Below are 27,616 nucleotides of genomic sequence, written 5' to 3'. Positions count from 1 at the left end.
CTTGGTGCAAGTTTTTTTGCTCTGAATACAGTGTAAATTAAGTTTTAACAATTACTTTTTTTCCAAAAGAAAAATTACATGAAACTTAATAATTTTTATCTATTTTTTTCCATCAGTTTAATTTTTACAGCAGAGATATACAAACAATACACAAGATAAGACCTGCCTGATTTATCATAGAAAAGCCTTCTGTCAAATATCACAGCAGTCCATGGATATTTTACATAAAAAGTTTTTTTTTTGTGCATCAATAAGGCATAAATTCTATAAGAATCACTAAATATGTCCCAGTATTGATCGGTTATGATGTCCATTTTCCAATGCCTACAGTCAGAAATGAAAAATCTCTTCTTTCAGGTTAATTTTCTCATAAAGTGACTTATGGATGAAGATGGATACAATTCTATTTGGATCTTTAATGTATGTAATTTACCATTTGCCCATCAGCTCTGCTAATGATACACTAAGGTCTACAAATACATAATAAAACACGTCTAATAACACATATCTCATGAATATCTCTAATATAAAAGTTAACACGTTTGACTGCAAGGTCCATAAGTACTAGAAAATTGCCAACCCTACAAATATATTGCAAACCTAATACAATAACGCGTGTAGCTGACCAGTGAGTTGAGATTATCCTCCTTATATGACGTCTTGAGAATTGGCAGATAAGATTATCATATAGGTGGGTGATGTAACTCACCATCTACTTGCTACATGGTTTATAACCACATTATAACCCATCTATAAACACAAATGCTACCAAAAATTGGCACACTCACTACCCATTGACTGATCATGACTGAATATTGAGTACAGCTCTGGAATACAATACAAGATTCAGGATCACTACAGGATAAGTAATGTCATGTATGTACACAGTGACTGCACCAGCAGAATAGTGAGTGCAGCTCTGGAGTATAATACAGGATATAACTCAGGATCAGTACAGGATAAGTAATGTCATGTATGTACACAGTGACTGCACCAGCAGCAGAATAGTGAGTGCAGCTCTGGAGTATAATACAGTATGTAACTCAGGATCAGTACAGGATAAGTAATGTCATGTATGTACACAGTGACTGCACCAGCAGCAGAATAGTGAGTGCAGCTCTGGAGTATAGTTCAGGATGTAACTCAGGATCAGTACAGGGTAAGTAATGTCATGTATGTACACAGTGACTGCACCAGCAGAATAGTGAGTGCAGCTCTGGAGTATAGTTCAGGATGTAACTCAGCATCAGTACAGGATAAGTAATGTCATGTATGTACACAGTGACTGCACCAGCAACAGAATAGTGAGTGCAGCTCTGGAGTATAGTTCAGGATGTAACTCAGGATCAGTACAGGATAAGTAATGTCATGTATGTACACAGTGACTGCACCAGCAGAATAGTGAGTGCAGCTCTGGAGTATAATCAGGGGCGCACCTGCCACGAGGCAAGTTGAGAATCTCGCCTCAGGTGGCATGCCTCCTGCTGCACGATGGGGCGGCTTTGTGCTCCAGCCCACCAGCCGACACATACTCCTGCCCACCCCAGCCCATGTGCAGCGCATGTGCTGCCGTCCGGCACATCTAAACTGTATGTGTGTGTATATGTGTGTGTATATACGCTGTCTGTATAAGTAGTATTGGTGATATTTATCAGGGCTTCTGCGCTATGTCAGTGGTGTGGAAGCCCTAAAACTATTGTAAATTTTAGCTTTATACTACATGGCGGCACATTGTATGCATTGTATACTACATGGTGGTACACTGTATGCATTGTATACTACATGGTGGTACGCTGTATGCATTGTATACTACATGGTGGTACTCTGTATGCATTGTATACTACATGGTGGTACGCTGTATGCATTGTATACTACATGGTGGTACTCTGTATGCATTGTATACTACATGGTGGTACTCTGTATGCGTTTTATACTACATGGAGGTACGCTGTATGCATTTTATACTACATGGCGCCACCCTGTATGCATTTTATACTACATGGCGGCACACTGTATGAATTTTTTACTACATGGCAGCATGTTGTATGCATTTTTTACTACATGGCGGCACGTTGTATCTATTTTCTACACTGTATATGATATAGCAGCAGAAAGGCTTGGTTCACCCCTGAGAATAATACAGGATGTAACTCAGTATAGGATAAGTAATGTAATCTATTACCGGCTTACTGAACATTAGACATAGTGTACAGTCGATATATTTGTTTATGGGCTTTGTTATTTTATGTTGTTGGCAATTTATTTTATACTATAGCACTTACATATAATAGAAATATCATCTACTCTATTTGCCTAAGGAAAGTCACGTGCAGCAGACAATGTTGTGAAGATCCTTAGTTGTCTTGGTACTTTATATATTAACAAATGCTCAGCATTTCTGGGGCTGACCTGCAAGTTCTTTGTACCCTAGTACAGTACAGACAAGGCTCATATCGGCATCGTAGTCCACAATAAGGCAAGAGCTCATTTCATGGCTTAGTACGGTGGTATTCTCTTCTTTGAGATGACCACCCAATGGAAATGCTATTCTAAGGAGGTCTTCTCAAAGTGAACGTCAAGTATGTACAAGAATGTGGAACTCAAGTATGTCACTGGAAATTTGGAAGGGAGGTGATATTTCAGAAATTATTCACGGTAAATCACATTTTCTGTGAGGGAGACCAAGTAAGACAAGGTTTTGGTGAAGGTCTCATCTCAGAAGTCTTGCTGAGATGTTTCCAAGTGTCTTAAGTTTCCATAACGTGGACCTTGACCTCGTAGAGCTTCATGTCATTGGTCGTACCATGTAATATAGATGAGTCTTAGTTGTCTTATGCTACTCGTGACTACATTGAGACCTCAGGTTCTATATTAAAAAGAAGGTCATCGTTTCCTCTTCGTACTTCAAGTAGTAGAGGAGATTCCTTCATTACCGCCTCATGTAGATCGCCGGATGTCATCAGTGGTCGTCCATTGACTTTCACGATAATGTCACCATCTTTGATTCCACCTCTGTAGAATAATAATGGTAGTTACTATTTTATAGACATCTTTACATGTAGTCTTCAGGATATAGTAACCTAATCCTCTATGGTTAAACCAAGGCTATGACTCTAAAGCCTGACCCATAAACCAAGAAATTCTTCTAGACGTTGTCTTCCCTTATCTTCCTTCCCCCTACTTATCTCTCTTCCTGGATGGTCTGATCTGAATAAATGTGGTTTCAAACATGAAAATTCTATCAAGATTTAAGACAACCCTAACAATGTGTAACACTATGGAGAGTCTACCCTAACCCAAGTGGAAATATTACAAAGCACTATTGTTTTGAAAAGCTGCTCATCTCAAGTTGCTTATATCTGGACATTTCTGGGTTCAGAGGAAATATTCAAATAAGTTTTCCAGGAAAACATTGCCTCTTAGCTACCTTGTGAGGCAGCTCCCTTAACATCAAGCATGACTTTTGGAAAGCCTAATGACATGATGTGGGATTAAAACCAAACCAGAGGAACAGATTCCTGAATGTAGACAGCACTGTTTTCACATGGTTGCATCTCTTCAGCACAGTGTAGGGAACTGTTTTATCTGAGTGTGAGGCTTTTGACCAGGGTCGGGAAGAGAAAAGTTAGGGGAAATATCTATTGGACTAAATCAGTAGACGTTTTTAAGAATATTTAGCTCTTACCTCTGAGATGGTGAATTGGGAAGAACTTCATGAACATATATCCCGCTGCTTACATCTGGAAAATCCGGATTGTTCAACTTGAGTTCCTCAACAAGTCTAAAAATTAGTAAAATGATACATTGTGATCACTTTCTATGTTGTCTATTATTACATAGTTGTCACATTGAGCGGTTGTGTCTTTTGTATAGAATGTTATGTTACAGATTTTCAATGCTGTACTCAATCCAAACTAAACTTTCCATAATAGTATTTCAGGGGTAAGTCGATCACCTGTCCTCTTTCTGTCCTAATCTGTCTATCTATCTATCTTGAAAAAGGCTCCCTGGAGCCGAAACGTCGCTGCTTATGTACTTTAATGTACTCTAACATGGAATAAAGAACACCGCTTTTTCACTGAATACCTTGGAGTGCTGCCTATTTTCAATTACCTATCTATCTCTCTCATATCTATCTATCCATCTCTCTCATATCTATCTATCTATCTATCTATCTCATATCTATCTTCTATCTATCTCATATCTATCTATCTATCTCATATCTATCTATCTATCTCATATCTTCTATCTATCTCATATCTATCTTCTATCTATCTCATATCTATCTATCTATCTATCTATCTCATATCTATCTATCTATCTATCTATCTATCTATCTATCTATCTATCTCATATCTATCTATCTATCTATCTATCTCATATCTATCTTCTATCTATCTCATATCTATCTATCTATCTCATATCTATCTATCTATCTATCTATCTCATATCTATCTATCTATCTCATATCTATCTATCCATCTCTCTCATATCTATCTATCTATCTATCTATCTATCTATCTATCTATCTCATATCTATCTTCTATCTATCTCATATCTATCTATCTATCTCATATCTATCTATCTATCTCATATCTTCTATCTATCTCATATCTATCTTCTATCTATCTCATATCTATCTATCTATCTATCTCATATCTATCTATCTATCTATCTATCTCATATCTATCTTCTATATATCTCATATCTATCTATCTATCTATCTCATATCTATCTATCTATCTATCTATCTCATATCTATCTATCTATCTATCTCATATCTATCTATCTATCTATCTATCTCTCATATCTATCTATCTTTCTTTCTCATATCTATCCATCTCACATCTATCTATCATCTATCTAGAACAGTCTTAAGCATCATCCATCACAAGGACCCAGTGGCGTAACTAGGAGAGTCAGGGCCCCATAGCAGACATCTGAAGGGGCCCCCCTGCCGGATTAAAAATATACATATATTACATTCCTATATACATAAATATACAGTTCATCACTCATACATAAACATATATACACTGTTACACACATATAGGGCATATATACATCACATATATACACATATAGTGCCATATACTGACATACAGCTTACATACACACATAATGGGGCAGATTTACTTACCCGGTCCATTCGCGATCCAGCGGCGCATTCTCTGCGGAGGATTCGGGTTCTGCCGGGATTCACTAAGGTAGTTCCCCCGATGTCCACCAGGTGTCGCTGCTGCGCTGAAGTTCATCGGAATGCACTGAACTTCACCAAGCCGGGCCGGGTGCAGGTAAGCGCGTGTCCAGCAACACTTTTTTTTTTTTAAATGCGGCAGTTTTTCCGAATCCGTCGGGTTTTCGTTTGGCCACGCCCCTGATTTCCGTCGCGTGCATGCCGACGCCAATGCGCCACAATCCGATCGCGTGCGCCAAAAACCCGGGGCAACACAGGGAAAATCGGCGCAAAACGGAAAAATTTGCGTAACCCGCCGGTAAAATGCGATTCGGGCCCTTAGTAAATGACCCCCACTATGTATATAATGGTGAACACTCTTCATTCTTTAGTGTCTGGTTGGATGACGGGGCCCCCTGACACTGTGGGCCCCATAGCGGCTGCTATGGCTGCTACCGCTGTAGTTACGCCCCTGCAAGCACCAGAACAGCCAGCATGATAGACTATACCAAACAGGCTCTCTACAGGGGTTACATGACTCCTATACAACAGGAAGGACCACTATTTTAAAAGTGGATTAAAGAACATAAAAATTTACAGAGCTTTACAGTCACACACCATTCATGTTGCATCGCACATTCAACTCTTGTTTATGTTATACTTCTCTTGTGGTCCAGCTCAGACATATCACAGAACTGACTCTACTTACTATACCACTGTATCAATGGTACTAATACTACTAATTATAATAATAACTGTCCAAAAACATCGTGAAGTCATCGTAATTTCTATCACACCCTTATAAAAAGTTAAAACCATCCAAATGAAGAATTAATATACTCCAAACATTGCGAGCTACATCCAAACTGAAAAGTCTAATTGTGGTAGGAATAATACTCCTCCTTAGCCTTTGTGTCTTCTATTCTCTGTAGTGTCTCTGTACTATTTTGCTACTTGTGGCTTAACCCTGGTTCACCACTGGGTTGGACCTGCTATACCAACTTGGCTACATTTCTAGTTTGAACCTTGCTTTATTGCTGCTCCAGCTCCGATGCATTACTTTTGTACTTTAAGTCATGACCACAGTTTAGCATCATTGCTCCATATCCACAGCTCCACTTCCGCAATTGCAGCGGCAGCTGCTTCACTACTTGTAGTGTTGTACCGCACTACATAAGCTTTTTTATGTTGATGCAACACTTGTATACTATTGCTGTATATCTGTGTTTCTTCAGTCTTTTCCATAGTTATCCGACCTAATGTGACTCGAAACAGTATACAAATGTGAGGCACAAGTACTATAACTATATATTCATCTTTTATGCAGCTTTAATGGTCATAACATCTGATAATAAGTGGATTTTGATTCAGACTGAGTGCATACAAAAGAAAACTACTGAACGTTTACACACACCACAAGTCAAACTCAAGTCAAGTTCACGTTCAGTGCCAGGAGCTTTCAGTCCTCAGAGTTCATACACACAAGCCCCAGCCAGAAATTAGTTCTGTAATAATTTCAAGCTCTGCAGCTACAACTTTTCCATGACAGATAATAAAAAAGTTTTTGGCAAGCTCACAACGCTGTTACTTACGCTGGAGTTATAGTCAGCATCTTGATCCCGATGAAGCGCTTCTTCCCGTCTGAAGAAACAAACAATTTCAAGTTGTTTCTGGTTACTTCACTTTACGTTCCATTAGAAGATATTAAACATATGAAAAAATATTTATTCGCCCATCGTAAAGGTCAGACGCCTCGCCTGTTAAGTGAGATTACATGTGCAGAATACATGACTATTATTATATATATATACAGGCGGTCCCCTACTTACGGACACCCGACTTACAGACAACCCATAGTTACAGACAGACCCCTTTGACCTCTGGTGAAGCTCTCTGGATGCTTTACTATAGTCCCAGATTGCAATGATCAGCTGTAATATGTCTGTAATGAAGCTTTATTGATAATCCTTGGTCCCATTACAGCAAAAAATGTTTAAACTCCAATTGTCACTGGGGCCAAAATTTTTTTTGTCTGGATCTACAATTATAAAATATACAGTTTCGACTTACATACAAATTCAAGTTAAGAACAAACCTCCGGACCCTATCTTGTACGTAACCCGGGGACTGCCTGTATATATACATATGTAGATATATACATGACTATATGACTATATCTGTATGTACCTAATGGAATTCCTATGGACATGTTTGACTTGTATTATGTAAATTGCATTAGTCTGTGTATTATTTATTCTATAGAATCCATTAGATTGTGTATTTCCATCGAAGGACATTCCGGAATATAAACCACTGTCAAAAAACAAAAAATCTATGTTTAAATCTATACAATCCCAAATTTTCAATTTCATCTACATAGAGTGAATGCTAAAATTCTGTATGCCACTTTTATGTTGCTCTAGTAGTAAACTACCTCATGCTGATTTGTATTAAAGGACATGTCCAAGACTAGGGACTCATGACCTAATGTTAGAATAATGTTAGAAAATCTACTCAAAATCCATCCTGATAAACCAAGGACATTACTCATAGATCCAGGCACCGTGACTGTGGGAATCTTCTTATATTTACTATCCATGGCCTCCTTCTCTATGAAATTAACTTTTATAATTATTCTAATGAGCCAGAAGGGCTTTTGGGGACATTACCAGAGCCCCTTTGTTCTGTAGCTTCACAGGCTGTTACACTGTGCAAGGGCAAATCTCCCCTCACACTGTTTGAGATTACATCAGGCAGAGGGAGGGAGGGAGACATGTAACTGCACAGTGTAACAGCCTGTGAAGCCACAGCATACAGGGGCTTTAGTAACACCAGAGCCCAACTGCCTTATTATTATAATTGTAAAAGTAGATTTTAGAAGGAAGGAGGCCATGGATAAGAAATATAAGAAGATTACCACAGTCACGCTGCCTGGATCTATGAGTAATGTCCCTGGTTTACCAGGATGGATTTTGTTAGTAGATTTCCTACTATCACTATATTGTATCATAGCACCAAGTCTATGACAATATGTGATAATTGGTCACAATTTTACAGAAAATCCAAGTAAATCTAATTGTCCAGGCATAGAAAGTGTTTAATTTGTGCAAACCTCACCTGAAAGTTGATGTTTTTGGGGCAATATTTGGGTGCAGGATTACAACTAAAAGGGATTATGTGTCAATTATTTTAAACCGTGAATTACATAAATAATCTTCCAAAGATATAATAATATTTAAGGCCTTGTCCACTTTCAGGAAATAATTGATATTGTTTGTGTGATTAAAAGTTATACAATTTTCCATGATACTTTCTGTATCAATTCCTCATAGTTCTCTATATCTCTGCTTGCTGTCATTCTATAGAAAGCTTCATTGTTTACTTCCTGTTGATAGACACCAGTCATGGTCATGTGATGTCACACAGGTGCACGGCTCTTTATATCCCTGGTCATGTGATGTCCCACAGGTGCACGGGTCATTGTATCCCTGGTCATGTGATGTCACACAGGTGCACGGCTCGTTATATACTGGTCATGTGATGTCACACAGGTGCACGGCTCCTTATATCCCTGGTCATGTGGTGTCATACAGGTGTACGGCTCCTTATATCCCTTGTCATGTGATATCACACAGGTGCACGGCTCCTTATATCCCTTGTCATGTGATGTCACACAGGTGCACGGCTCCTTATATCCCTGGTCATGTGATGTCACACAGGTGCACGGCTCCTTATATACCTGGTCATGTGATGTCACACAGGTGCACGGCTCCTTATATACCTGGTCATGTGATGTCACACAGGTGCACGGCTCCTTATATCCCTGGTCATGTGATGTCACACAGGTGCACAGCTCCTTATATCCCTGATCATGTAATGTTACACAGGTGCCCGGCTCGTTATATCCCTGGTCATGTGATGTCACACAGGTGCACGGCTCCTTATATCCCTGGTCATGTAATGTCACACAGGTGCACGGCTCCTTATATCCCTGGTCATGTGATGTCACACAGATGCACGGCTCGTTATACCCCTGGTCATGTGATGTCACACAGGTGCACGGCTCCTTATATCCCTGGTCATGTAATGTTACACAGGTGCACGGCTCTTTATATCACATGTCTCTGATTACTCTTTGTGATATAATGAGCTGTGCATCTGTGTGACATTACATGACCAGGGATATAACAAACTATGCATCTGTGTAACATCACATGACCAGGGACTATTGTATATCATCAGGAAGTAAACAATGAAGCTTCCTATAGCAGGACAGAAAGCAGAGATATAGAAAACCACGAGGAATTAGTACAGAAAGTAGATTGAACTTTTCATTACACAAACAATATCAATTATTTGCTCTCAGAGCGATTGTGGTAGATCTGAAGGGTTAATTAGAGGGAGGGGGTGGTGTGTTGAGAAAGTTGGGGGATATTGTTATTGTATTTTTTATACTACATTTTCATATTTCTGTATTATGTTGTACAATTAAATAAAGTAAAAGAAATAAAACAATATTGTTCTCTCAATTGGAAATAATTAAAAACCATATGTGCTGGGGCTGCTGTTCTTACCATCAAAGATACAGGAAAATATGACAGAACCCTGATGCCAAAGCCAAATGTGTGAACAGAGCATTTGTCTGTTTTATTATAAGAAAATTGAGCTTGACATAAGCAAAATAGAGCAATCAGGCCCTGAAGATACAATAAGGTATTAATCAGTATAAAGGTTGGTGTTGATACTACATGATATTAATAGTAGACACTTACTTAAAGCTGAACCTTTATGGTTACATTTCCTAATAAGCTTTATCTGTATAGATAATAACACTACTTATGGCCGTTATATGACTTGTATTCTGCACTATCTCTCCGTCTTTCCATGTGCATTCTTAGTTCTTTGAGACTTGCTGGATGCAGATCTAGCTGCTGTGACTCAGCTCCTGCTCACACCTCTCCATAGACTTCTATGTAGTCTGAAATCTCCAATCTTCACTCAAAGTCTTGGGAGACTAGCTGCTATAATGTCTACACCTCTCCATAGACTTCTATGTAGTCTGAAACGTCAGATCTTCACTCAAAGTCTTGGGAGACTAGCTGCTATAATGTCTACCCCTCTCCATTGACTTCTATGTAGTCTGAAATCTCAGATCTTCATTTGAAGTCTTGGGAGCATCAACTCTATATGGGACACTGTAAAGAACTACTGAGCAGTATTAGCATGAAAATAGAAAGATACCGAAGCAATTATTTGCTTCAACCCAATGTCTCCATCTCACTCTCTTGTACTGGGCTCGTTCATTCCCCCTCCTTCTCCATAGACTTCTATCTAGCATAAAACCTAAAGATCTTAACTCAAATTCTTAAAGGGAACCTGTCACCTGGAATGTAATTTTTAGCTGGTGATAGGTTCCAATAGCCTCTTCCATGATGAGTTCTAAGTCATGAAGGGGGAACAGCTCCAACGACCCAATCTCTGGGAGAGAGCAGGGGAGAAGCGGATGTATGAGGAGGGGGGTAGGGTGGATTAGGGACATTGGGACTCGGGCCATTGGAGCTGCTCCCCCCTTCACCTTGACTCGCTGGACAGGTGTTGGCAGGGAGCCAGATAATGTCTAATATACTTTTATAAAGTACTGAAACAACAAAGGCATTTTTTTTAACTCATTATTGCAGATACTCTGGCTAAGTATGACCTTCCTGCTGACAGGTTCCCTTTCATGTTTCCTGAGCTGGGGTTTGGAGACTAGCTTCTATAATGTCTACATTACACTAAACATGGAAAAAAAAAACAACAAGTCCCTAATCCCTAACTCTCAGAAGAAGCATCACCACCACACATAACCCTGAGCGCTCATAGCATGGAGAAAGAACAACATAAAATACAAAACTGACTATTATCCTTAATACAATGTCTGTGCCTCACTCTCTTTTGTACTAAGTGCTTCCACCCCCTCCCTCTCCATAGACTTCTATAGATCAGCTTTAATTTTATTTTCTTACATCAGCAGAAATTTTAGGAGGGAACAGGGAAGGATGAAAATAAGTTAGATTTTAACAGGTTTTTTTTACCTTTAAATTTTTTGTCATGTGAGTCAGTCATGAACTTGGTGATGCGATCAGATGGGATTGCAAAGGAAATACCCGCAGCCACTTTCAGAGTATTAATCCCAATCACCTCTCCGTCCTATAGGATGAAGAAATGCAATACAAGCAGAAGGTTTGTGCTGCTTTAATTTGACTTTTTTCAATTTGCTCTCTAAGTATTAGAAATGTTTTCATCTATTTAATTCCCAGATCAAACAGAACATTTACAGTAGACATTTTTGTGGCCAGGACTAGATTTCTATGAAATATAACAAAGGGGCCTGAAGAATACACTAAAATTCTAAATTGTCTTAAATGATAAAACTTCAGTAGACTTTGGAGCCACCAAAAATGTCCGCAGTATGACCTATAGTGCTGTTAGTTGACTACTACCCATATACAGGCGGTCCCCTACTTAAGAACACCTGACTTACATACGACCCCTAGTTACAAACGGACCTCTGGATGTTGGTAACTTACTGTACTTTAGCCTTAGGCTACAATAATCAGCTATAACAGTTATCACAGGTGTCTGTAATGAAGCTTTATTATTAATCCTGGTTCTTATGACAATCCAACATTTTTAAAATCCAATTGTCACAGAGACCAAAAAAGTTCTGGCTGGGATTACAATGATAAAGTATACAGTTCCGACTTACATACAAATTCAACTTAAGAACAAACCTGCAGAACCTATCTTGTAGGTAACCCGGGGACTGCATGTACAACCTGTATATCTACCTACCCAATATAAGAAATCTTGGGCAATCCAAAAAATTGGATAATTAAAGGACACCTGTCAGCAAATTAAACCGAAGGAGCTTCACATACTAATAAAAACAGATCCCTAGCCCTCTTCCCATTATTTTACTGTGAAAAGCCTATCTATATTGGAACAAACCCTAAAGCTCTGCCACACATAACAGTTCAATTGAAGGACATATTTTCCGGCGGTCTGGTGTATTCATGAGGGGGCGGTCCAGACACTCCCCTCTCTTCTGCTTCTCCCCCAGACTGCCACTCCCACACCAGATGAGGGCAGTGATTGGCCTGATACAATGCTGCAGTCACCGCCTCCTCAGACGGTCACAGACCACACCCTCATGGACCGCTGAAGGATAGGTCCATCGATCTGACCGCTACATGCCACATTGTGGCAGAGCTTTAGGTTATGTTCTGCTATAGATAGGCTTTTCACAGTACAATTGGAAGATGGCTAGAGATCTGTTTTTAATAGCATGTGCAGCTCCTTTGGGTTAATTTGCTGACAGGTGTCCTTTAAGGGTTGGTGTTACAGATTTTGCATAAGCTAGTGCTATTGTTATGTCACTTGTTCCAGCTATATAAGGATATCTGTACCTACCAGGTTTACCAATGGGCCCCCAGAGTTTCCATACTGAAATAAAAAAAAATATGATTTTACTGCCAATCATTTAAATGTAATAAAACAAAAGATAAGTCTGCCATAGGTTGTATCTCTTATTATGTAATCTCTTATTATATTACTTTTTGAGTTTGCATATCTTGCAGATCTTTCCTCCTTTTACAGTACAAATGATCCCCTTATCACTGGACTGTCCCACAAAACAGAGGCAGATTTGCAAAAAAACATAGTAATTTCCAGGTTCCTTGGGGGTGGAGTCTCTGAGCAAAGCATGGGCGGTACATAAGATATGAATGTAGTGATAGATATATAGGCAAATGTTATCTTTATTAGTCCAATAGAATTAAATAGAGTGGTGGCCCCACTGCTTCATTCATCCAGGGGGCTAGTAACAATATTACTTGTGATCATTGGATCATCAGTTGGATATCACTAATGCTGTGGATAGAATTGCACAGCTTCTTGGGGGTGGGTTTCCTAAGCAGGGCATGGGTGGGTCTTTCTTGTGATCACAGTGGTACCCTGTAGTTGGGTCATTTATCAACTAAGTATGGAACTAAGTTCTTCTGCTATTCATAATTACGTAGCTATAAAGATGCAGAGGGGGGAAGATGTGGCCAAAGGGATAAAGATTCTCTCAAGATGACTATTTTATCCAGTTTTAACTTACATTAATGATGGCATCTGTCTGCACATAGTCCATATCCGAGTCTCTCAGGCCGAGCTCTCGTCCATCTCTCTGAGCCGTGCTGACGATTCCTGTTGTCACAGTGTTCTGTAAAGCGAATGGGCTTCCGATGGCCACCACAAATTCTCCAGGTCTAAGATCTGACGAATGTCCCAACAGTAGGACCGGTAACTTTTTCTAAAACAAGACCATAAATGTTTCAAATCATGGTCAGGTTTTATATAAATAGGTATGTGCCCTGTTATATCTGGGTGATATGCTTCCCTGGTCATTGACCCTTTACCAACCCTAGAGACAAGCAAGGATACATAATGGGGCAGATTTACTTACCCGGTCCATTCGCGATCCAGCGGCGCGTTCTCTGCGGTGGATTCGGGTCTGGCCAGGATTCACTAAGGCAGTTCCTCCGACGTCCACCAGGTGTCGCTGCTGCGCTGAAGAGCATCGGAATGCACTGGAGTTCACCAAGCCATCGTGGGTGAAGGTAAGCGCGAGTCCAGCGATTCTTTTTTTTTTTTAAATGCGGCAGTTTTTCCGAATCCATCAGGTTTTCGTTTGGCCACGCCCCCCAATTTCCGTCGTGTGCATGCCAGCGCCGATGCGCCACAATCCGATCACGTGCGCCAAAATCCAGGGGCAATACAGGGAAAATCGTCGCAAAACGGAAATATTCGGGTAACATGACGGGAAAACACGAATCAGGCCCTAAGTAAATGACCCCCAATCTCTTCACCTTCATCTCAGTTAGTGGGACCTTAACATATCCATAAGACTAACACCTTATCAGTGTAGGATGCACCAAAGGTTTCTTTACTTCTGTTGGTTCCTCTTTGCACCCTCCAGAGGTACCCACACCTAGGCCCTAATCTATTTGGTAACAAAAGCCAATACAGTGCCCCCTTCCTTCACATGCCTAAGCGTCCCGAGGGGGGCACGTATCCTCATATCATGAGGACAACCTTTAGAAAGCTTCTGGGCATGGATCTTATGTGAAACTGGGCCACAAGGGAAACAAAGCACCCTCAATGGTCTTAGTCTCATGGACTATAATAAGTCCTGAAGGTCCAACAGAGAGAGAGTCCAATAAACACTGGTTTGCTGAGTCATATCCAGTACATATCCAGTAATCACTGACTTATACGATGACTTTCACCAAAAAATGTCAACTATTGACTGGAAGTCGTCACAATAAGAGAAGACACTTACTGTCGATACCACAGTCTGATTTTAGCTCAACTGTTTATATGACTTTATATCTTCATGTACACTTACCTTTGAGTAAATCTTGATAGTAGCGATATCCGACTTTTTATCGATGTCCTTGATCGTTGCTTCGTAGGAGTCACCATTGTGGAGTTGTACTTTAAGGTGCTGCCGCCCTGAGACAGTACTACTGCTTGTTACCACATGAGCGTTGGTTACTATTAATCCCATGTCCGAGATGATAAATCCCGATCCACTGGTGAGGGGGACGTTACGGCCAAATAGAGGATGTCTAATAAAACAAGAGAGTGAAAGTAGCTTCAGGATCTGTGATTGACTTGTGTGTCTCTAGACTCCCCGACATGTCTAGCCTTACGCCTGACCCTCTGCACAGGACTCCAAGCAACATTTATATTACAGGATACTATATTATCTACCAATTTAGAATTAAATTTTCCTAAGTATCAGAAAATACTATACAGATAATGAAAAATGTGGAGGATATAACACAGTACAGTAGATGTACATGTTCGTGGACTGAAGGAGATCTTGAAGCAACTTTTGGCCTCTACAGGACTGTATAGACATCACTTTAAGATTTGCAATGTATGGAAAAAATTTGAAGAATTTTAAAGTTCTTGGTTAAGAAACAATAGCCTTTGCCAATCACAAAACCAATATACTCCTCAGGGGCGTAACTAGGAGAGGCAGGGTCCCATAGTAGACTTCAGATTCCGGGTTCACGCGACCTGAACATAAGCATCCATGGCTATGATCACAACCATGTCTAGCAGCGAGAGATATCAATTTGCTGGATTGGCAGTTCTGCAACCAATCTGGCAAAATGTCTGGGTCACACAGGGCACCCCCGAACCTTGAACACCATTAGAAACTTTGGGTCCGCTCATCTCTACTCCTCTTCCGCTATAATCAATATTCCTTTAATTTATCAATGTGGTCTATATACATTTATTTTAAATCATTGTCACATACAAATTTGGGTCCTCAATAAACACAAGAACTGCCTCTCGCAAAATTAACTCACTTCTCTCCTGCTGTTGTCAAAAATTTTGTTGATCTATCAGTGCGTTCTACATCATGACATTACATTTGGTTAATTTGACCCTTTGTCGTCATCCATGATTGGGCAGGTCACTTTCTCCAACAAACCAAATCGAGTTTCTTAAAGCTTTTTATCATCTAATTAATACTAAATAAAGCAAAAGAAAAATTTTCAATCCATTCCGTTGCCTTCAGGGTGTGAATATTACCAGCAGAGCTCGATCTTCCTTCTTCTCGAGCCAGCATTGAGTCATTTCAGGTCAGAAGATTGCTAGGCTCACAAATATGAATGATGGAGCAATGCAAACTACATGGCAAACACTTAAGAATTTTTATAGCCGCATGGAGCCTTCATTTACTTTGGCAGAGTCTTTCTCCCCAGATTACAAATTACTTACTGGATTGTTTTGACCTTACTCTATATTCAACACTAGGAGCAAGCAGTAATTTTCGTGATTTAGAGAGAATCCGTCCTGTCCTGTGGCTGCGACATTAATGCCAGATAATCATTTTATTTCACCACTGTGGTGCAGACATGGGACCGTCCTGCCAAGATGGCAAAATAATCCACCTCTAAACTGCTCTTTAAGAATCACTTATGTGTTCTAATAAGACGCGATGCTGGACGGAAGCCACTTGTCTCGGTAGGACCATGCTCCAATCACGTATGGAATATCAGTCATTTTTCTATCACATGCAAGGAGTAGGAAAATATGTGTAACTTTTCATAACTTGAAAATCTTGGACCCCAGTGTAAAATCTATATAAGGGAACCCCACCTATATGGATAAACCTATCTATAGGACCGTGGAACTTTGGGTGGGGAGGACTCAAGGACCCAAGTTAAAAAAATTTGTGCAAGATAGTCTTGCAAAACACTTGCAGAAAAAGTTACTCGTAATCCAAGGTTCCACTGTACCGGAAGTAGTATTGAGCATGCCTGAACCACAATATTCGGGTCTGTGCTGAATATTGTGGGTTTTGGGTACCAGAACCAGGACTTCAGCAAGAAATTCATGTTCAGTGTTCGTGCTCGCCCCACTGCCGGTAATACCCATGATCGGGACTGGCACCAATTCTGGATGTAAACTCCTTAAATGCTGACTGCATGGCATTTAAAGGGTAACATCCTCGATTGGTGCTGGCACCGGTACTGGTGGGGATGAGCATTCGGAGTCCACTCATTCCTACGGGTAACTTTTTTGTGGCAAATGTGCCTTTAGGTCCACCCTGAAGTGTAAGGGGCTGAGAACCTCTTACAGTTTGTGACCACCATGTGACCACATGACAACCCATGTTCTCTGAGATTGTTTAAAAACCCATAGAGATCCAACGTTGTGTTCTAATAAGACGCAAAACTGAATGTAAGTTACACGGTACAGGTGTTAACTATTTAAATGCCACAAGCGAATCTGTTCCCCGATGACGTCATGGCATTTAAACACTCTTAATTGATGATGTCACCGGTAGAGATGAGTATAAGGGATCCACTCATCCCTACTGGTAACCTTTTTGTGACAAATGGGCCACAATGGTCATGAGAGCCTTGAACCTTGTAATCTGGTTGGGACAGATGGAACAAGGACAGTGATTCTTCAAGGGTTTCCAGGGAAGGGTAAGTATCTTTAATTTTAGTACAGAAATCACGTTTCATTTTTTTTAGGGGTAGGGTGTAGACCAAAAAGGTTATATATAACAATTAGAACCTTTCCCAACTTTGGCTAAATTTATCACCCTACTTGCTCATAACATTAATGGGGGTCATTTACTAAGGGCCCGATTCACATTTTCCCGACGTGTTGCCCGAATATTTCCGATTTGCGCCGATTTTCCCTGTATTGCCCCGGGTTTTTGGCGCACGCGATCGGATTGTGGTGCATTGGCGCCGGCATGCACGCAACGGAAATCGGGGGGCATGGCCGAACGAAAACCCGACGGATTTGGAAAAAAAATTGCGATCCAGCGGCGCGTTCTGTGCGGTGAATTCAGGTCTTCCGGCGATTCACTAAGGCAGTTCCTCCGACGTCCACCAGATGTCGCTGCTGCACTGAAGAGCATCGGAACGCACTGGAGTACACCGAGCCGGGCTGAGTGAAGGTAAGTGCGTGCCGAGCGACACTTTTTTTTTTAAAAAGGCGGTGTTTTTTCCAAATCTGTCGGGTTTTCGTTTGGCCACGCTACCGGTTTCCGTCACGTGGGTGCCGGCGCCGATGCGCCACAATCCAATCGCGTGCGCCAAAAACCCTGCCCCGGGATTTCAGGGGAAATCGGTGCAAATCGGAAATATTCGGGTAACACGTCGGGAAAACACGAATCGGGCCCTTAGTAAATGACCCCCAATGTGTCTGTAAGTCTACCACCAAGCCCCAAAAGATTTTGATATTTGGGTCCTTCTTTCTTCAAAGGCCCCATAAAATGTTGATGTATGATCTACCCTTACAGCAGCAAAGCAGATCAGAAGACGTTACCTTGCAAAAAGTTCAATGTGCACCACTGCCGGAGCAATCTTTTCCACCACATCAGCAATGAAGTTAAATTTGTACCTCGGACTGTTGAGATGTTGGTGACCTATACTGGCAGAAAAAATTGGGGATGTTAGTAAGAACATTCCTACACGCAGACAGGATTATGTTAATTACAGTCTCTTACAACTTCTGGATCTGATAACTTGGAAACCCCATATGAAGTCATAACCTTGGCTGACCCCATTTTTTTCCAAAAAGTTCCCAAAAAGTAATTAAAACAAGATAACCTTTTGTCAAATCTATAAATGGAGATCATAGGCGTCATCTGTTCCACCGGTGACATATTTATGGTATGTATTTTGGTGCCACCATGACCCCTAACTACATAGGGGTTAACCCAGATTGTAATGTGTCCAACCGCGTGGCATAGACTTAGTTCCAGACTTGAGATACTTCTCCCCTGTCTCGACTAGTTGCGGTGAGCTATGTTTGCTTGAGGAGGACCACATTAAAGGGTCCACTTGAGAACATTCAGCGTCTATATAACAAGCTCCTCAAAAGCGCAGAGCAGGAAGGTTTCATGTGGTCCACAACCACAAACTTCATCCCAACATGGAAAATTTACAGACAATACAAGACTTTTAAATATTTACATGTGAAGGACCGCTCAGTGTAAACTCCAACTTGGCTTACATCAAAAAAAGCTACTAAAATATTCCTTAATATAAGCAGTATCTAAAAGCTCAAGGAACTTTTTTCGGGAAGACTGAGTTGTGGAGATATGAGAAGAATTTTCCTACACATACGTTGCCGGTGTGTGGGGGTTGGCATGTGTTTTGGGCTAAAAGTTGTCTATATGTCTCCTATTGAATCCTGCTTATCTTGGCCAAGTCGAATGTAATTGTCTACCACTACATTGTCATCACAGTGTCAAAAATAAGGGAAATACGTAAATAATCACCACGTTTTGAGGTCCAAGGGGAGCAATATTTGAGAACAGATGTTTGGTAAGGTTCATTTATAATGGTCTCTCCTGTTTAGGAATGAAGTTTCTATTTGGTGACAGCACTTACCCTGTCTACCCCTTTTAAATGCTAAGATGGGGGACCATAGTGAGATAAATCAGGACTAGAGATGAGCGAAACTGAACTGTAGGTTTGGAGTCCTCCGTTCGGCAGTACCGTCAAACCCAGACATGTTGTTTGATGATCTGTAGAGCAGCCAATCAGGGAGCTTTATGTCCATAGCAACTAGGCATGGCTATAATTGGCCAAGTGTGTGATGCTTGGCCAATCACAGCCATGCTTATTTGCTAGGGGGCGTAAAGCTGTCAGATCGGCTGCTCTGAAGCTCATCAAGCAACATGTCAGGATTAGGTGGAGCCAAGAAACGGAGGACACCGAATCTAAAGATTGGCTCTGCTCATCTCTAGTATAGACTCTTTTTTTTTTATCTTAAAGGGAATATACATCTTTGAATCCATCACTGCACTAGGTAAAATGTGCAAATTAACTTTGAAAGAAGCTCAGAGCTCTGATGTAGAGCTATGTGTCTCCATGACAACAGACTACAAATAAATCCTGTGTAGTCTGATTCTACTAAAGTCCTCCATCAGTGATTTACTCACCTTCATGATGTAACCAGTCACTAAAGAAAATTATAGTGTTACCTGCCCCCAAGTGACATGAATGGTTGATATTTGTGTGATATGTGGCCATTGCATATGCTGCAATTTGTTAGGCCTCAAGTGTATACCCATTCTATAGACTCTATAGACGGACGGAGGCTCCTGCCCGACTGTCGCAGGCCGCGAGGGCCCGGCGCTGGCGCGCAAAGTGTCGGGGGCCGGATCGAAACGGTCCGCGGGCCGCATGTGGCCCGCGGGCCGTAGTTTGGGGAACCCTGCTATAGAGCTATAGTATTTGTATACATAGTTTTGGGCTCTTGCTGTCCTTCCATAGGAGGCCTACCGAGGTTTTTCTTATTACATTAGACATATATAGGTAGTCCCAGAGTTAAGAACACCCAACTTACAGACAACCTCTAGTTACAGACAGAGCTCTTTGCCCTGTGTGACTTCTAAACTTACAATAATCAACTATTTTATGCAGGGCATAGCTAGGAGAGGCTGGGCCACATCACTGACTTCTAAATGGGACCTCTTTCCACCTTATAAAAATATATACATATTTGTACAGTTACAATCAGTTATACACTCATATAAACACACATTTATATACTTATATAGAAACACATTAACATACATACAGTATATACTCACCATACATACAGCATAAACATCCATGCACACAGTACCATATATACCCATGCAGCTTATACACAGACATACAGCATATTCACATCAGAAATGCACATATACATTCAATACCATATACAGACATACAGCCTATACGCACACATACAGTATATACACACCACACACACACACACATAGAGCATATACACACCCAATACACACCCAGATGCCGGGGCCCCCTTCCACTGTGGTCCCCATAGCAGCTGCTATGGCTGATACCTCTGTTGTTGCCCACTTAGTTTGATGACGTTTTATTGATAATCCTTTTTCCCATGTCAACCTAAAATTTTTAAAATCCAATTGTCACAGAGACCAAAAAATAATTTGTCTGGAGCTACAATAATAAAATATACATGCTATGACTTACATACAAATTCAACTTAAGAACAAACCTATAGAACCTATCCTGTATGTAACCCGGGGACTGACTTTATTGATATATTTTTGCCTAGAATCATAGATATCTACTGCAATGTTTGTACATTTTTCCAAAGTGTTTGTTCCATATATTATCCTTTTTGCATCTGTGTCATGTCTCTATACAGGCAGTCCCCTACTTAAGAACACCTGACTTACAGACGACCCCTAGTTACAAACGGACCTCTGGATGTAGGTAATTTATTGTACTTTATCCTTAGGCTACAATAATCAGCTGTAACAGTTATCAGAGATGTCTGCAATTAAGATTTATTGCTAATCCTGGTTCTTATGACAACCCAACATTTTTAAAATCCATTTGTCACAGAGACCAAAATAATTTTGGCTGGGGCTGCAATTATAAAATATACAGTTCCGACTTACATACAAATTCAACCTAAGAACAAACCTACAGACCCTATCTTGTACATAACCCGGGGACTGCCTGTGTATCATAATTTAATCCACCATGACAGCAGCTATCTGACATTAGTACCTAAATAATCTACTAATACACATTTTAAGGTCACCAAAGGTAAAGCCAGACTGTTCCTCCTCCTGAGGTTACTCTGAGTCCTTACTTGATGCATTTTGCATACAAGATATTTGTAGAAAAAGAAAGAAGAAGGAAAGAAAATATTTGATGACTTCACGTTGGAGCCAAGAAATATTTGACAATCATTCCGACTTGGCCGGCGCGCTGAAATATTTGACGGTACCACCTATGTAAACACTCCTGCTGACCCGATTCAATACCGGCCAGTGGCTGTAAATAAACCTAGCGCCATGTCTAGAACCTGGCAGCGCTAAGACCACATCTCAGGTCTTCTCAATCCTCGCCTCGTTCTATGGCACCTTTTCACATTCTTTGACCGCACAGCCATAAAATTCTGGTTTATGGGCCTCAGTGCAAGAATAAATAAACGTCCGGCTACCAGTATTAACGGGGCAACTGCAGATGTGAAGCAGTGTGGGACTTCTCATCTCATCCCATATAATATAGCAAAGATTCGGGAAGAAGAATGTTTATTTTCCATCATGGAGCGTACAGGAAAGACTTTGTACAAGAGTCCATGGAACGTGGCGACGACACAGACACCGGGCACATGCAGCCTGGAATGGAGAATCCATAAAATAAAGAGTATTTCAAGAGATGGTAACTAAAAATATGCAGGGAAACTTTTACGCACCGTCAACCATATTGGTTTCTAATAGCACTCAAGCGGGAGGAGAAGAAAGCTACTTTCTCCACCACTGAGGTCACCGAAAAGTCCCTTCTTCAGAAACTAAAGGGAAAATTACATATCTGATACCACAGCAAGTATTGGGCGAGGAGATCTTTAGGCTAAGTCCTGAACGTGGTCATCACTGCCATATTGGATCTAGGGTTTTTCAATGGGAAGGGGGTCATATAGAATATCAAAGGAGACCAAAATTGCTACAATCCGATTTACAATATATGTGTTATTTACACAAAAAATTGCCATAAAAGCCCTCAAGAACTTCACAAACTGGGAAGAACCATCGCCTTCAGCGGGAGGTCGCATTAACCGGAACATTTTTAGTGTGGGATATTTAAGAAATTGGTAGTATTGGACAATTCTGGGACATTTCGGACTCTTGGGAAGTATTGGGTGGTGGCCTAATTGATCATTTTATTTTACATAAGATTTAGATAGATTGGGTCAAAATATGCCCACTCGGCCAATAATAGTGGGTCTTCATTTTTGTCAGTGAATGTCCCCATTTCTTAATCTAAAGACCAGGAAGTAGAAATCAGCTGGGGACCTTGGAAGAGTTTATTGATGCGATGTGTATAATTTTTTTGGACCTTCATCAAACGGTTAGAGTTGAAAGTGGCTACAATATGTGCATGAATTACATGGACCTCACATTGACTTATGCAACACTTAAGACACTATTGGATGGTGGGGACATCCCCAGATTCAACCCCATTATCTGTATAGTGGCAGGGGGAGGTAACTGCTGCTCATGATGCATTCATTCTTTAATTGTAGCCAAGTTACGGAAACAAAACTCGGTCACTACCAGGAGAATGCAGCTTTTATTCCATCTCCATTCTGTCTTGATTCCAGAATTGAAGGAACCGTATTGCTGTCCGACAAGTAAGGCTATATTCATACATCATTTTTAGCCCTCCATTGTGAGGATACATCAGGAATCTATCAGGAATCTTCACAACGGAGGTATAAAAACAAGATTTGTGCCCTTACAGCAGAGGGCTAGGATGTATGAGCATTCAGTGGGATACATCGTCCTGAAAGTGGGAGGAGTAACCATCGGCAGAAGCCACTGATTGGCTACTACCGATGTTCAGGATGTTTCCATAGTAATGCCCCTATATGGATAATGACTTCTCTGGAGACCTCCCAGAGCGTACACTCAGCAGAGGATAGAGATGGATGCAATACAGTGGTATCTGTTCCCAAACAGAGGCCTCTGCTGAATATATATGTCACTCAGCAGGATGTTGCTTGCTGAGTCTTTCCGTCCTGTGTGCCCCACAATATATGATATACTTTGCAGACAAATGAGGCCTTCACCTGCCAGTATAGGACTATAAATATATTCCTGGTGTATATTCTGAGCCATAAAGCTAGGTGTGAATGTAACAGTGATTGACCACAGAAATTATACAGGAGATTAGAAACATAAAAGGTGAGCGAGATACTGAGGGTCAAGTTCCAGATTTAGATGTTGGATTCTGTCATGAGATGAGATGCTTATAGGATGATGGACTTTTTATACAGTACATCACCTGCAAAGATCATCTCCTAAGGGTATGGAAACTTTGTAGCGTATGTTGTTTGGGTGGAAGTAATATTCAAAGTATTTGTTAACTACTCCTGGGAAAAAGTGTGAGAGTGTACAAAGTAACCTACAGTCCAGGCGCAAAAACACTGCTCCTCCATGTTTTCCTATAGGTTCTTTCATGATATCCACCTCCAAAATAACTTAGTACATGACACATTTACTAAGGGTCCGATTCACGTTTTTGCGACGGGTCAACTAAATTTTTCCGTTTTGCGTCGGTTTTCCCTGTATTGCCCCGGGATTTCAGGCGCATAGGGGCAAATTTACTTACCCGGTCCATTCGCGATCCAGCGGCGCGTTCTCTGCGGTGGATTCGGGTCCGTCCGGGATTCACTAAGGCAGTTCCTCCGACGTCCACCAGGTGTCGCTGCTGCGCTGAAGACCATCGGAATGCACTGAAGTTCACCGAGCCATCGTGGGTGAAGGTAAGCGCGTATTGAGCGACACTTTTTTTAAAAAAAATGCGGCGGTTTTTCCGAATCCGTCTGGGTTTTTTACGGCCACGCCCCCCTGATTTCTTTCGTGTGCATGCCAGCGCCGATGTGCCACAATCCGATTGCGTGCGCCGAAATCCCGGGGCAATACAGGGAAAATCGGTGCAGAACGGAAAAATTCGGTTAACCCATCGCAAAAACGCGAATCGGGCCCTTAGTAAATGACCTTATAGACTTCCGATGGGACAACAGTCCTCCCTCCAGAAGCAAGGTGTAGAAAATATATGTATAAATACAAGAACACAACTGTACTTCTTCCAACAATTTCACGAGCAGAAGTCTACATGGACTTGTAATTACGAGACCCTGAGCGAGACCATGGTCAGTAGACCTGACCTGTACCTTGGGAGGAATGCTTGTGAAGGCATCTGAGGTATTTAAACAAGTCTGCTCCACCGTCGTCTACAAGCCTGATATTAGGGTTTATTTGGTCAACCAAGTCCATAACTTGTGAAACGGAAATATGGCAGCCATGAGAGTACTATATGAGGAGACGCAGTGAAGTCAAGCATCTTCAGACACAGCATACCAAGGTTTATGGTGTATTATGCAGGTCGACAGTCAGGACCACATTAACTTTTGGAGTAAGGGGCTAAAGTGCTCCTCGAATATCTGTTTCTTCTATAGTCAATAGATGCTCTGACTACTGTACGCACAGAGGCTCCCCTATAATGAAGAAGAAGGGGCACAGCACAGTGCTGTTGGGTAACTTGTGTATAGACCCCCACTTCAGATATGTTTCAGAAAAATTTGAGAAAACTGTAGGCTCCTCCCTATAAAGGGGATCTGTAAGTTCCATAATGTCGCCCAACATTCCATTCTGGAATGTAGAGGTAATTATCTTTGTATGTATATGCAAATAAACCTGCAAGTGCACTAGGGGTGGAGCAGATTTGTCCCATTAGTCTATAGACAGCCGCAAGTGCACTAGCTCTTCTCTAAAATGTGACATTTTCATCGAATTGTAAGGGTCCGCCTCCAGTGCACTTTCAGACTGATTTGCATATACGGAAACAGATAAACATCCCTGGTTTGATAAATTTATCATTTGATACAAAGATATGTTTTCGCTCCTATAAAAGGTGCTATGATTGATGTGGGAGCCATTACAGACCTGATAAGACTCTCTTAAAGGGGTTTGTCCCTTTCAGGAATGAGCAACCTAGTAAATTTACATTGTCGTCTTCAGTTCTCCAAAACAAGAGAGTTTCTTTTTAGCATAAAAATGTAATTTGGCTGAACAGCTGACAATCTTATATGTCTATAAACTCAATGATCTCTATCAGACAACCCCTATAAAGCTCAGTCTGTGCTGTCATACGAGGTGATGGATGGGACATGACTTCTATTTTTCACTGTATAGGAAAAATCATTAATGACCTTGTCAAAAAATATCAGATGCGTCTGAAGACGGGTTATTAATCCGAAATTCTTGAGGTCTGTGGAGGACGACTTCCCTGCAGCTGAGACAGGAGAAGTCAGGAACCTCCTAATATATTAGGCTGTAGTTCAGTCCCCCTGAGGGGTTACAGCTGTGATGGGGGTGGAGTAGTTGTGTTGTATAGAGGATTAATGTATAGAGAGATTTCCATATGCAGAATCACGATATTCCCAGCTGTAAACTATACAGCCAAATTCTAGCATCTTGCCTTGGATTGCTTAAAGGGATATGCCTATGTCTGATAGGTCTGGCTCCCAACTTTTAGACAGATACCCATTAAGCCCTGCCTGACCTGGAGACGCCTTCTTTAAACAAATGTAAGTCCCTTAGGTGTCAGTCCAATATCTCTCATGCATTTATACTATATTTTATTTAAGGGTTTGGAAGACCCCTTTAAGAGTATGCCAACACTGTAATTAACTACAGTTTCCAATATTTAGAGGTCATTGACTGCAGTTAGACCCCAGTAATTGGTGTATGTTACTAGTGTGTCCCCAAGGATAGGCCAATGACAAAACTAACCTTCCCCTTTAACTCTGGACTGGCTGAACCTAACAACACCGATACATTAATGGCAGTACATCCTGAATTACAAAACGTATATTGCCCTCTCTTTCTTGATTGATGTATAAGAGGTCTGTCCTGCTCTGCTTGCTGTCAGTGAATAAAAACAATGACCAAAAGTCCATTTGTCAGGTGTAATACTTCTCTCAGATTGTTACAGTTGTATCTGGTCTACAGACTCCTTGTATGTGAAACAGACTGATACATGTTATGCTTACACTGATACATTGTAGCGAGATAATGTCTAACTCACCCCTTGCTTTGTGGTGTATGCGATCCAGACAGTGTTCATTCTCTGACAGCAAGCAGGAAGATTGGAACTGACACACACGATATATGACAAAGAGGCAAAACTTTTTGACTTTTTGCCTACAATTAGAGGACCCCTTTAATGTTACATACATGTCTCATTTTCCTTGCAAATATGACGATGTAGTTTTTGGCCTCTTACTAGACTCACACCCTACACCCTTTAGCTGCCAACACAGACTTACAATAGTTTGATGCCAGCTCATCGATTAAGTGGCACAACCAGTGGACAGACAGTATACTCTATGCATACATGCTGGGAGTTGTAGTTCGATAGCAGACAAATAAAAGTGATGACAAGTATAGATATATCATTGCCACAATGCCATGCATGCCCCTCCTTACCCGATTGGCAGGGACCCTTGTGCACCTGCACCACAGGTGAGTGCCCCTGCTGCAGCGCCCTCCTGCTGGCTAGTTTCAGCTGGCACAGGTTGTTGTAGGTCTGCCCATCGTTGGCACACACTTCATAGTCATGCTTGCACTGGCAGGTGCCCTTCAGTCCTCTCTTGCCAGGGGGAGGCTTGCACTGCATGGTGTCCCCGCATGGAGGGTCTCCGTCCCGACCACAGGGCTCCCCTTCCCCTGCAGCACAGATGAGGCAGCAGTTGCAGCGGTCGGGCACATACCCGCTGGGGCAGACAGGGCTGGGGCACCGGGACACATCACAGCGGGATGGGCAGGCGGAGGAGCCCAGCAGCAGGGGCAGCAGCAGCAGGAGGAGTGGGCAGCAGCCTGGCATCCTGTCCATAGTCAGCTGTGCACCACACACAACTCTGCCTGTTATATGGAAGAAGACTGGAGGGTGGGGGTGGAGGAGAGTCTCAGCCTACATCACCCTCCTCACACCCACCCACAGCCACCCACTAGGAGAGACTCTGGACAGAGATCTGATGTTACTATGAAACATGTCTGTATACAGGAGGGAAGTGCTCAACTAGCAGCTCCATAATGTACTGCTCACAGCCCACAGCACAGGGGACTGTTCACTGTTCTCCACTCTATGGATTACTAAGAGAATGAATCACATCTACCCCCAGAGTCCTGGAGGGATCATATGGGGATCAACTGGATAATACTGTAAGGATTATATGTAATATGCAATATATGTAATGTCCTAATGTGTCACGATGAGACATAAGGATAGATAGACAGACAGATATAAGATAGAT

General features: G+C 41.4%; 1 protein-coding gene across 1 annotated transcript; it reads right to left on the bottom strand.

Moving 5' to 3' along the window:
* Positions 1 to 27,218, bottom strand: HTRA3 (HtrA serine peptidase 3). Its single transcript, XM_072126143.1, has 9 exons — positions 26,790 to 27,218; positions 18,071 to 18,170; positions 14,610 to 14,832; positions 13,320 to 13,514; positions 12,629 to 12,661; positions 11,251 to 11,365; positions 6,769 to 6,817; positions 3,686 to 3,781; positions 1 to 3,012 (listed from the first exon to the last, which is right to left on the bottom strand). The coding sequence occupies exons 1-9, from the start codon at positions 27,193 to 27,195 to the stop codon at positions 2,847 to 2,849; spliced, it is 1,383 nt and encodes a 460-aa protein (XP_071982244.1). The 5' UTR covers positions 27,196 to 27,218; the 3' UTR covers positions 1 to 2,846.
* Between the last annotated feature and the right edge of the window lie 398 nt (positions 27,219 to 27,616).

This window comes from Engystomops pustulosus, chromosome 1, assembly GCF_040894005.1.
Source record: "Engystomops pustulosus chromosome 1, aEngPut4.maternal, whole genome shotgun sequence".
In the NCBI taxonomy this organism is placed as follows: Eukaryota; Metazoa; Chordata; class Amphibia; order Anura; family Leptodactylidae; genus Engystomops; species Engystomops pustulosus.
The sequence above is the reverse complement of the archived record's forward strand: the minus strand, read 5'-3'. Positions and strand labels throughout refer to the sequence as shown.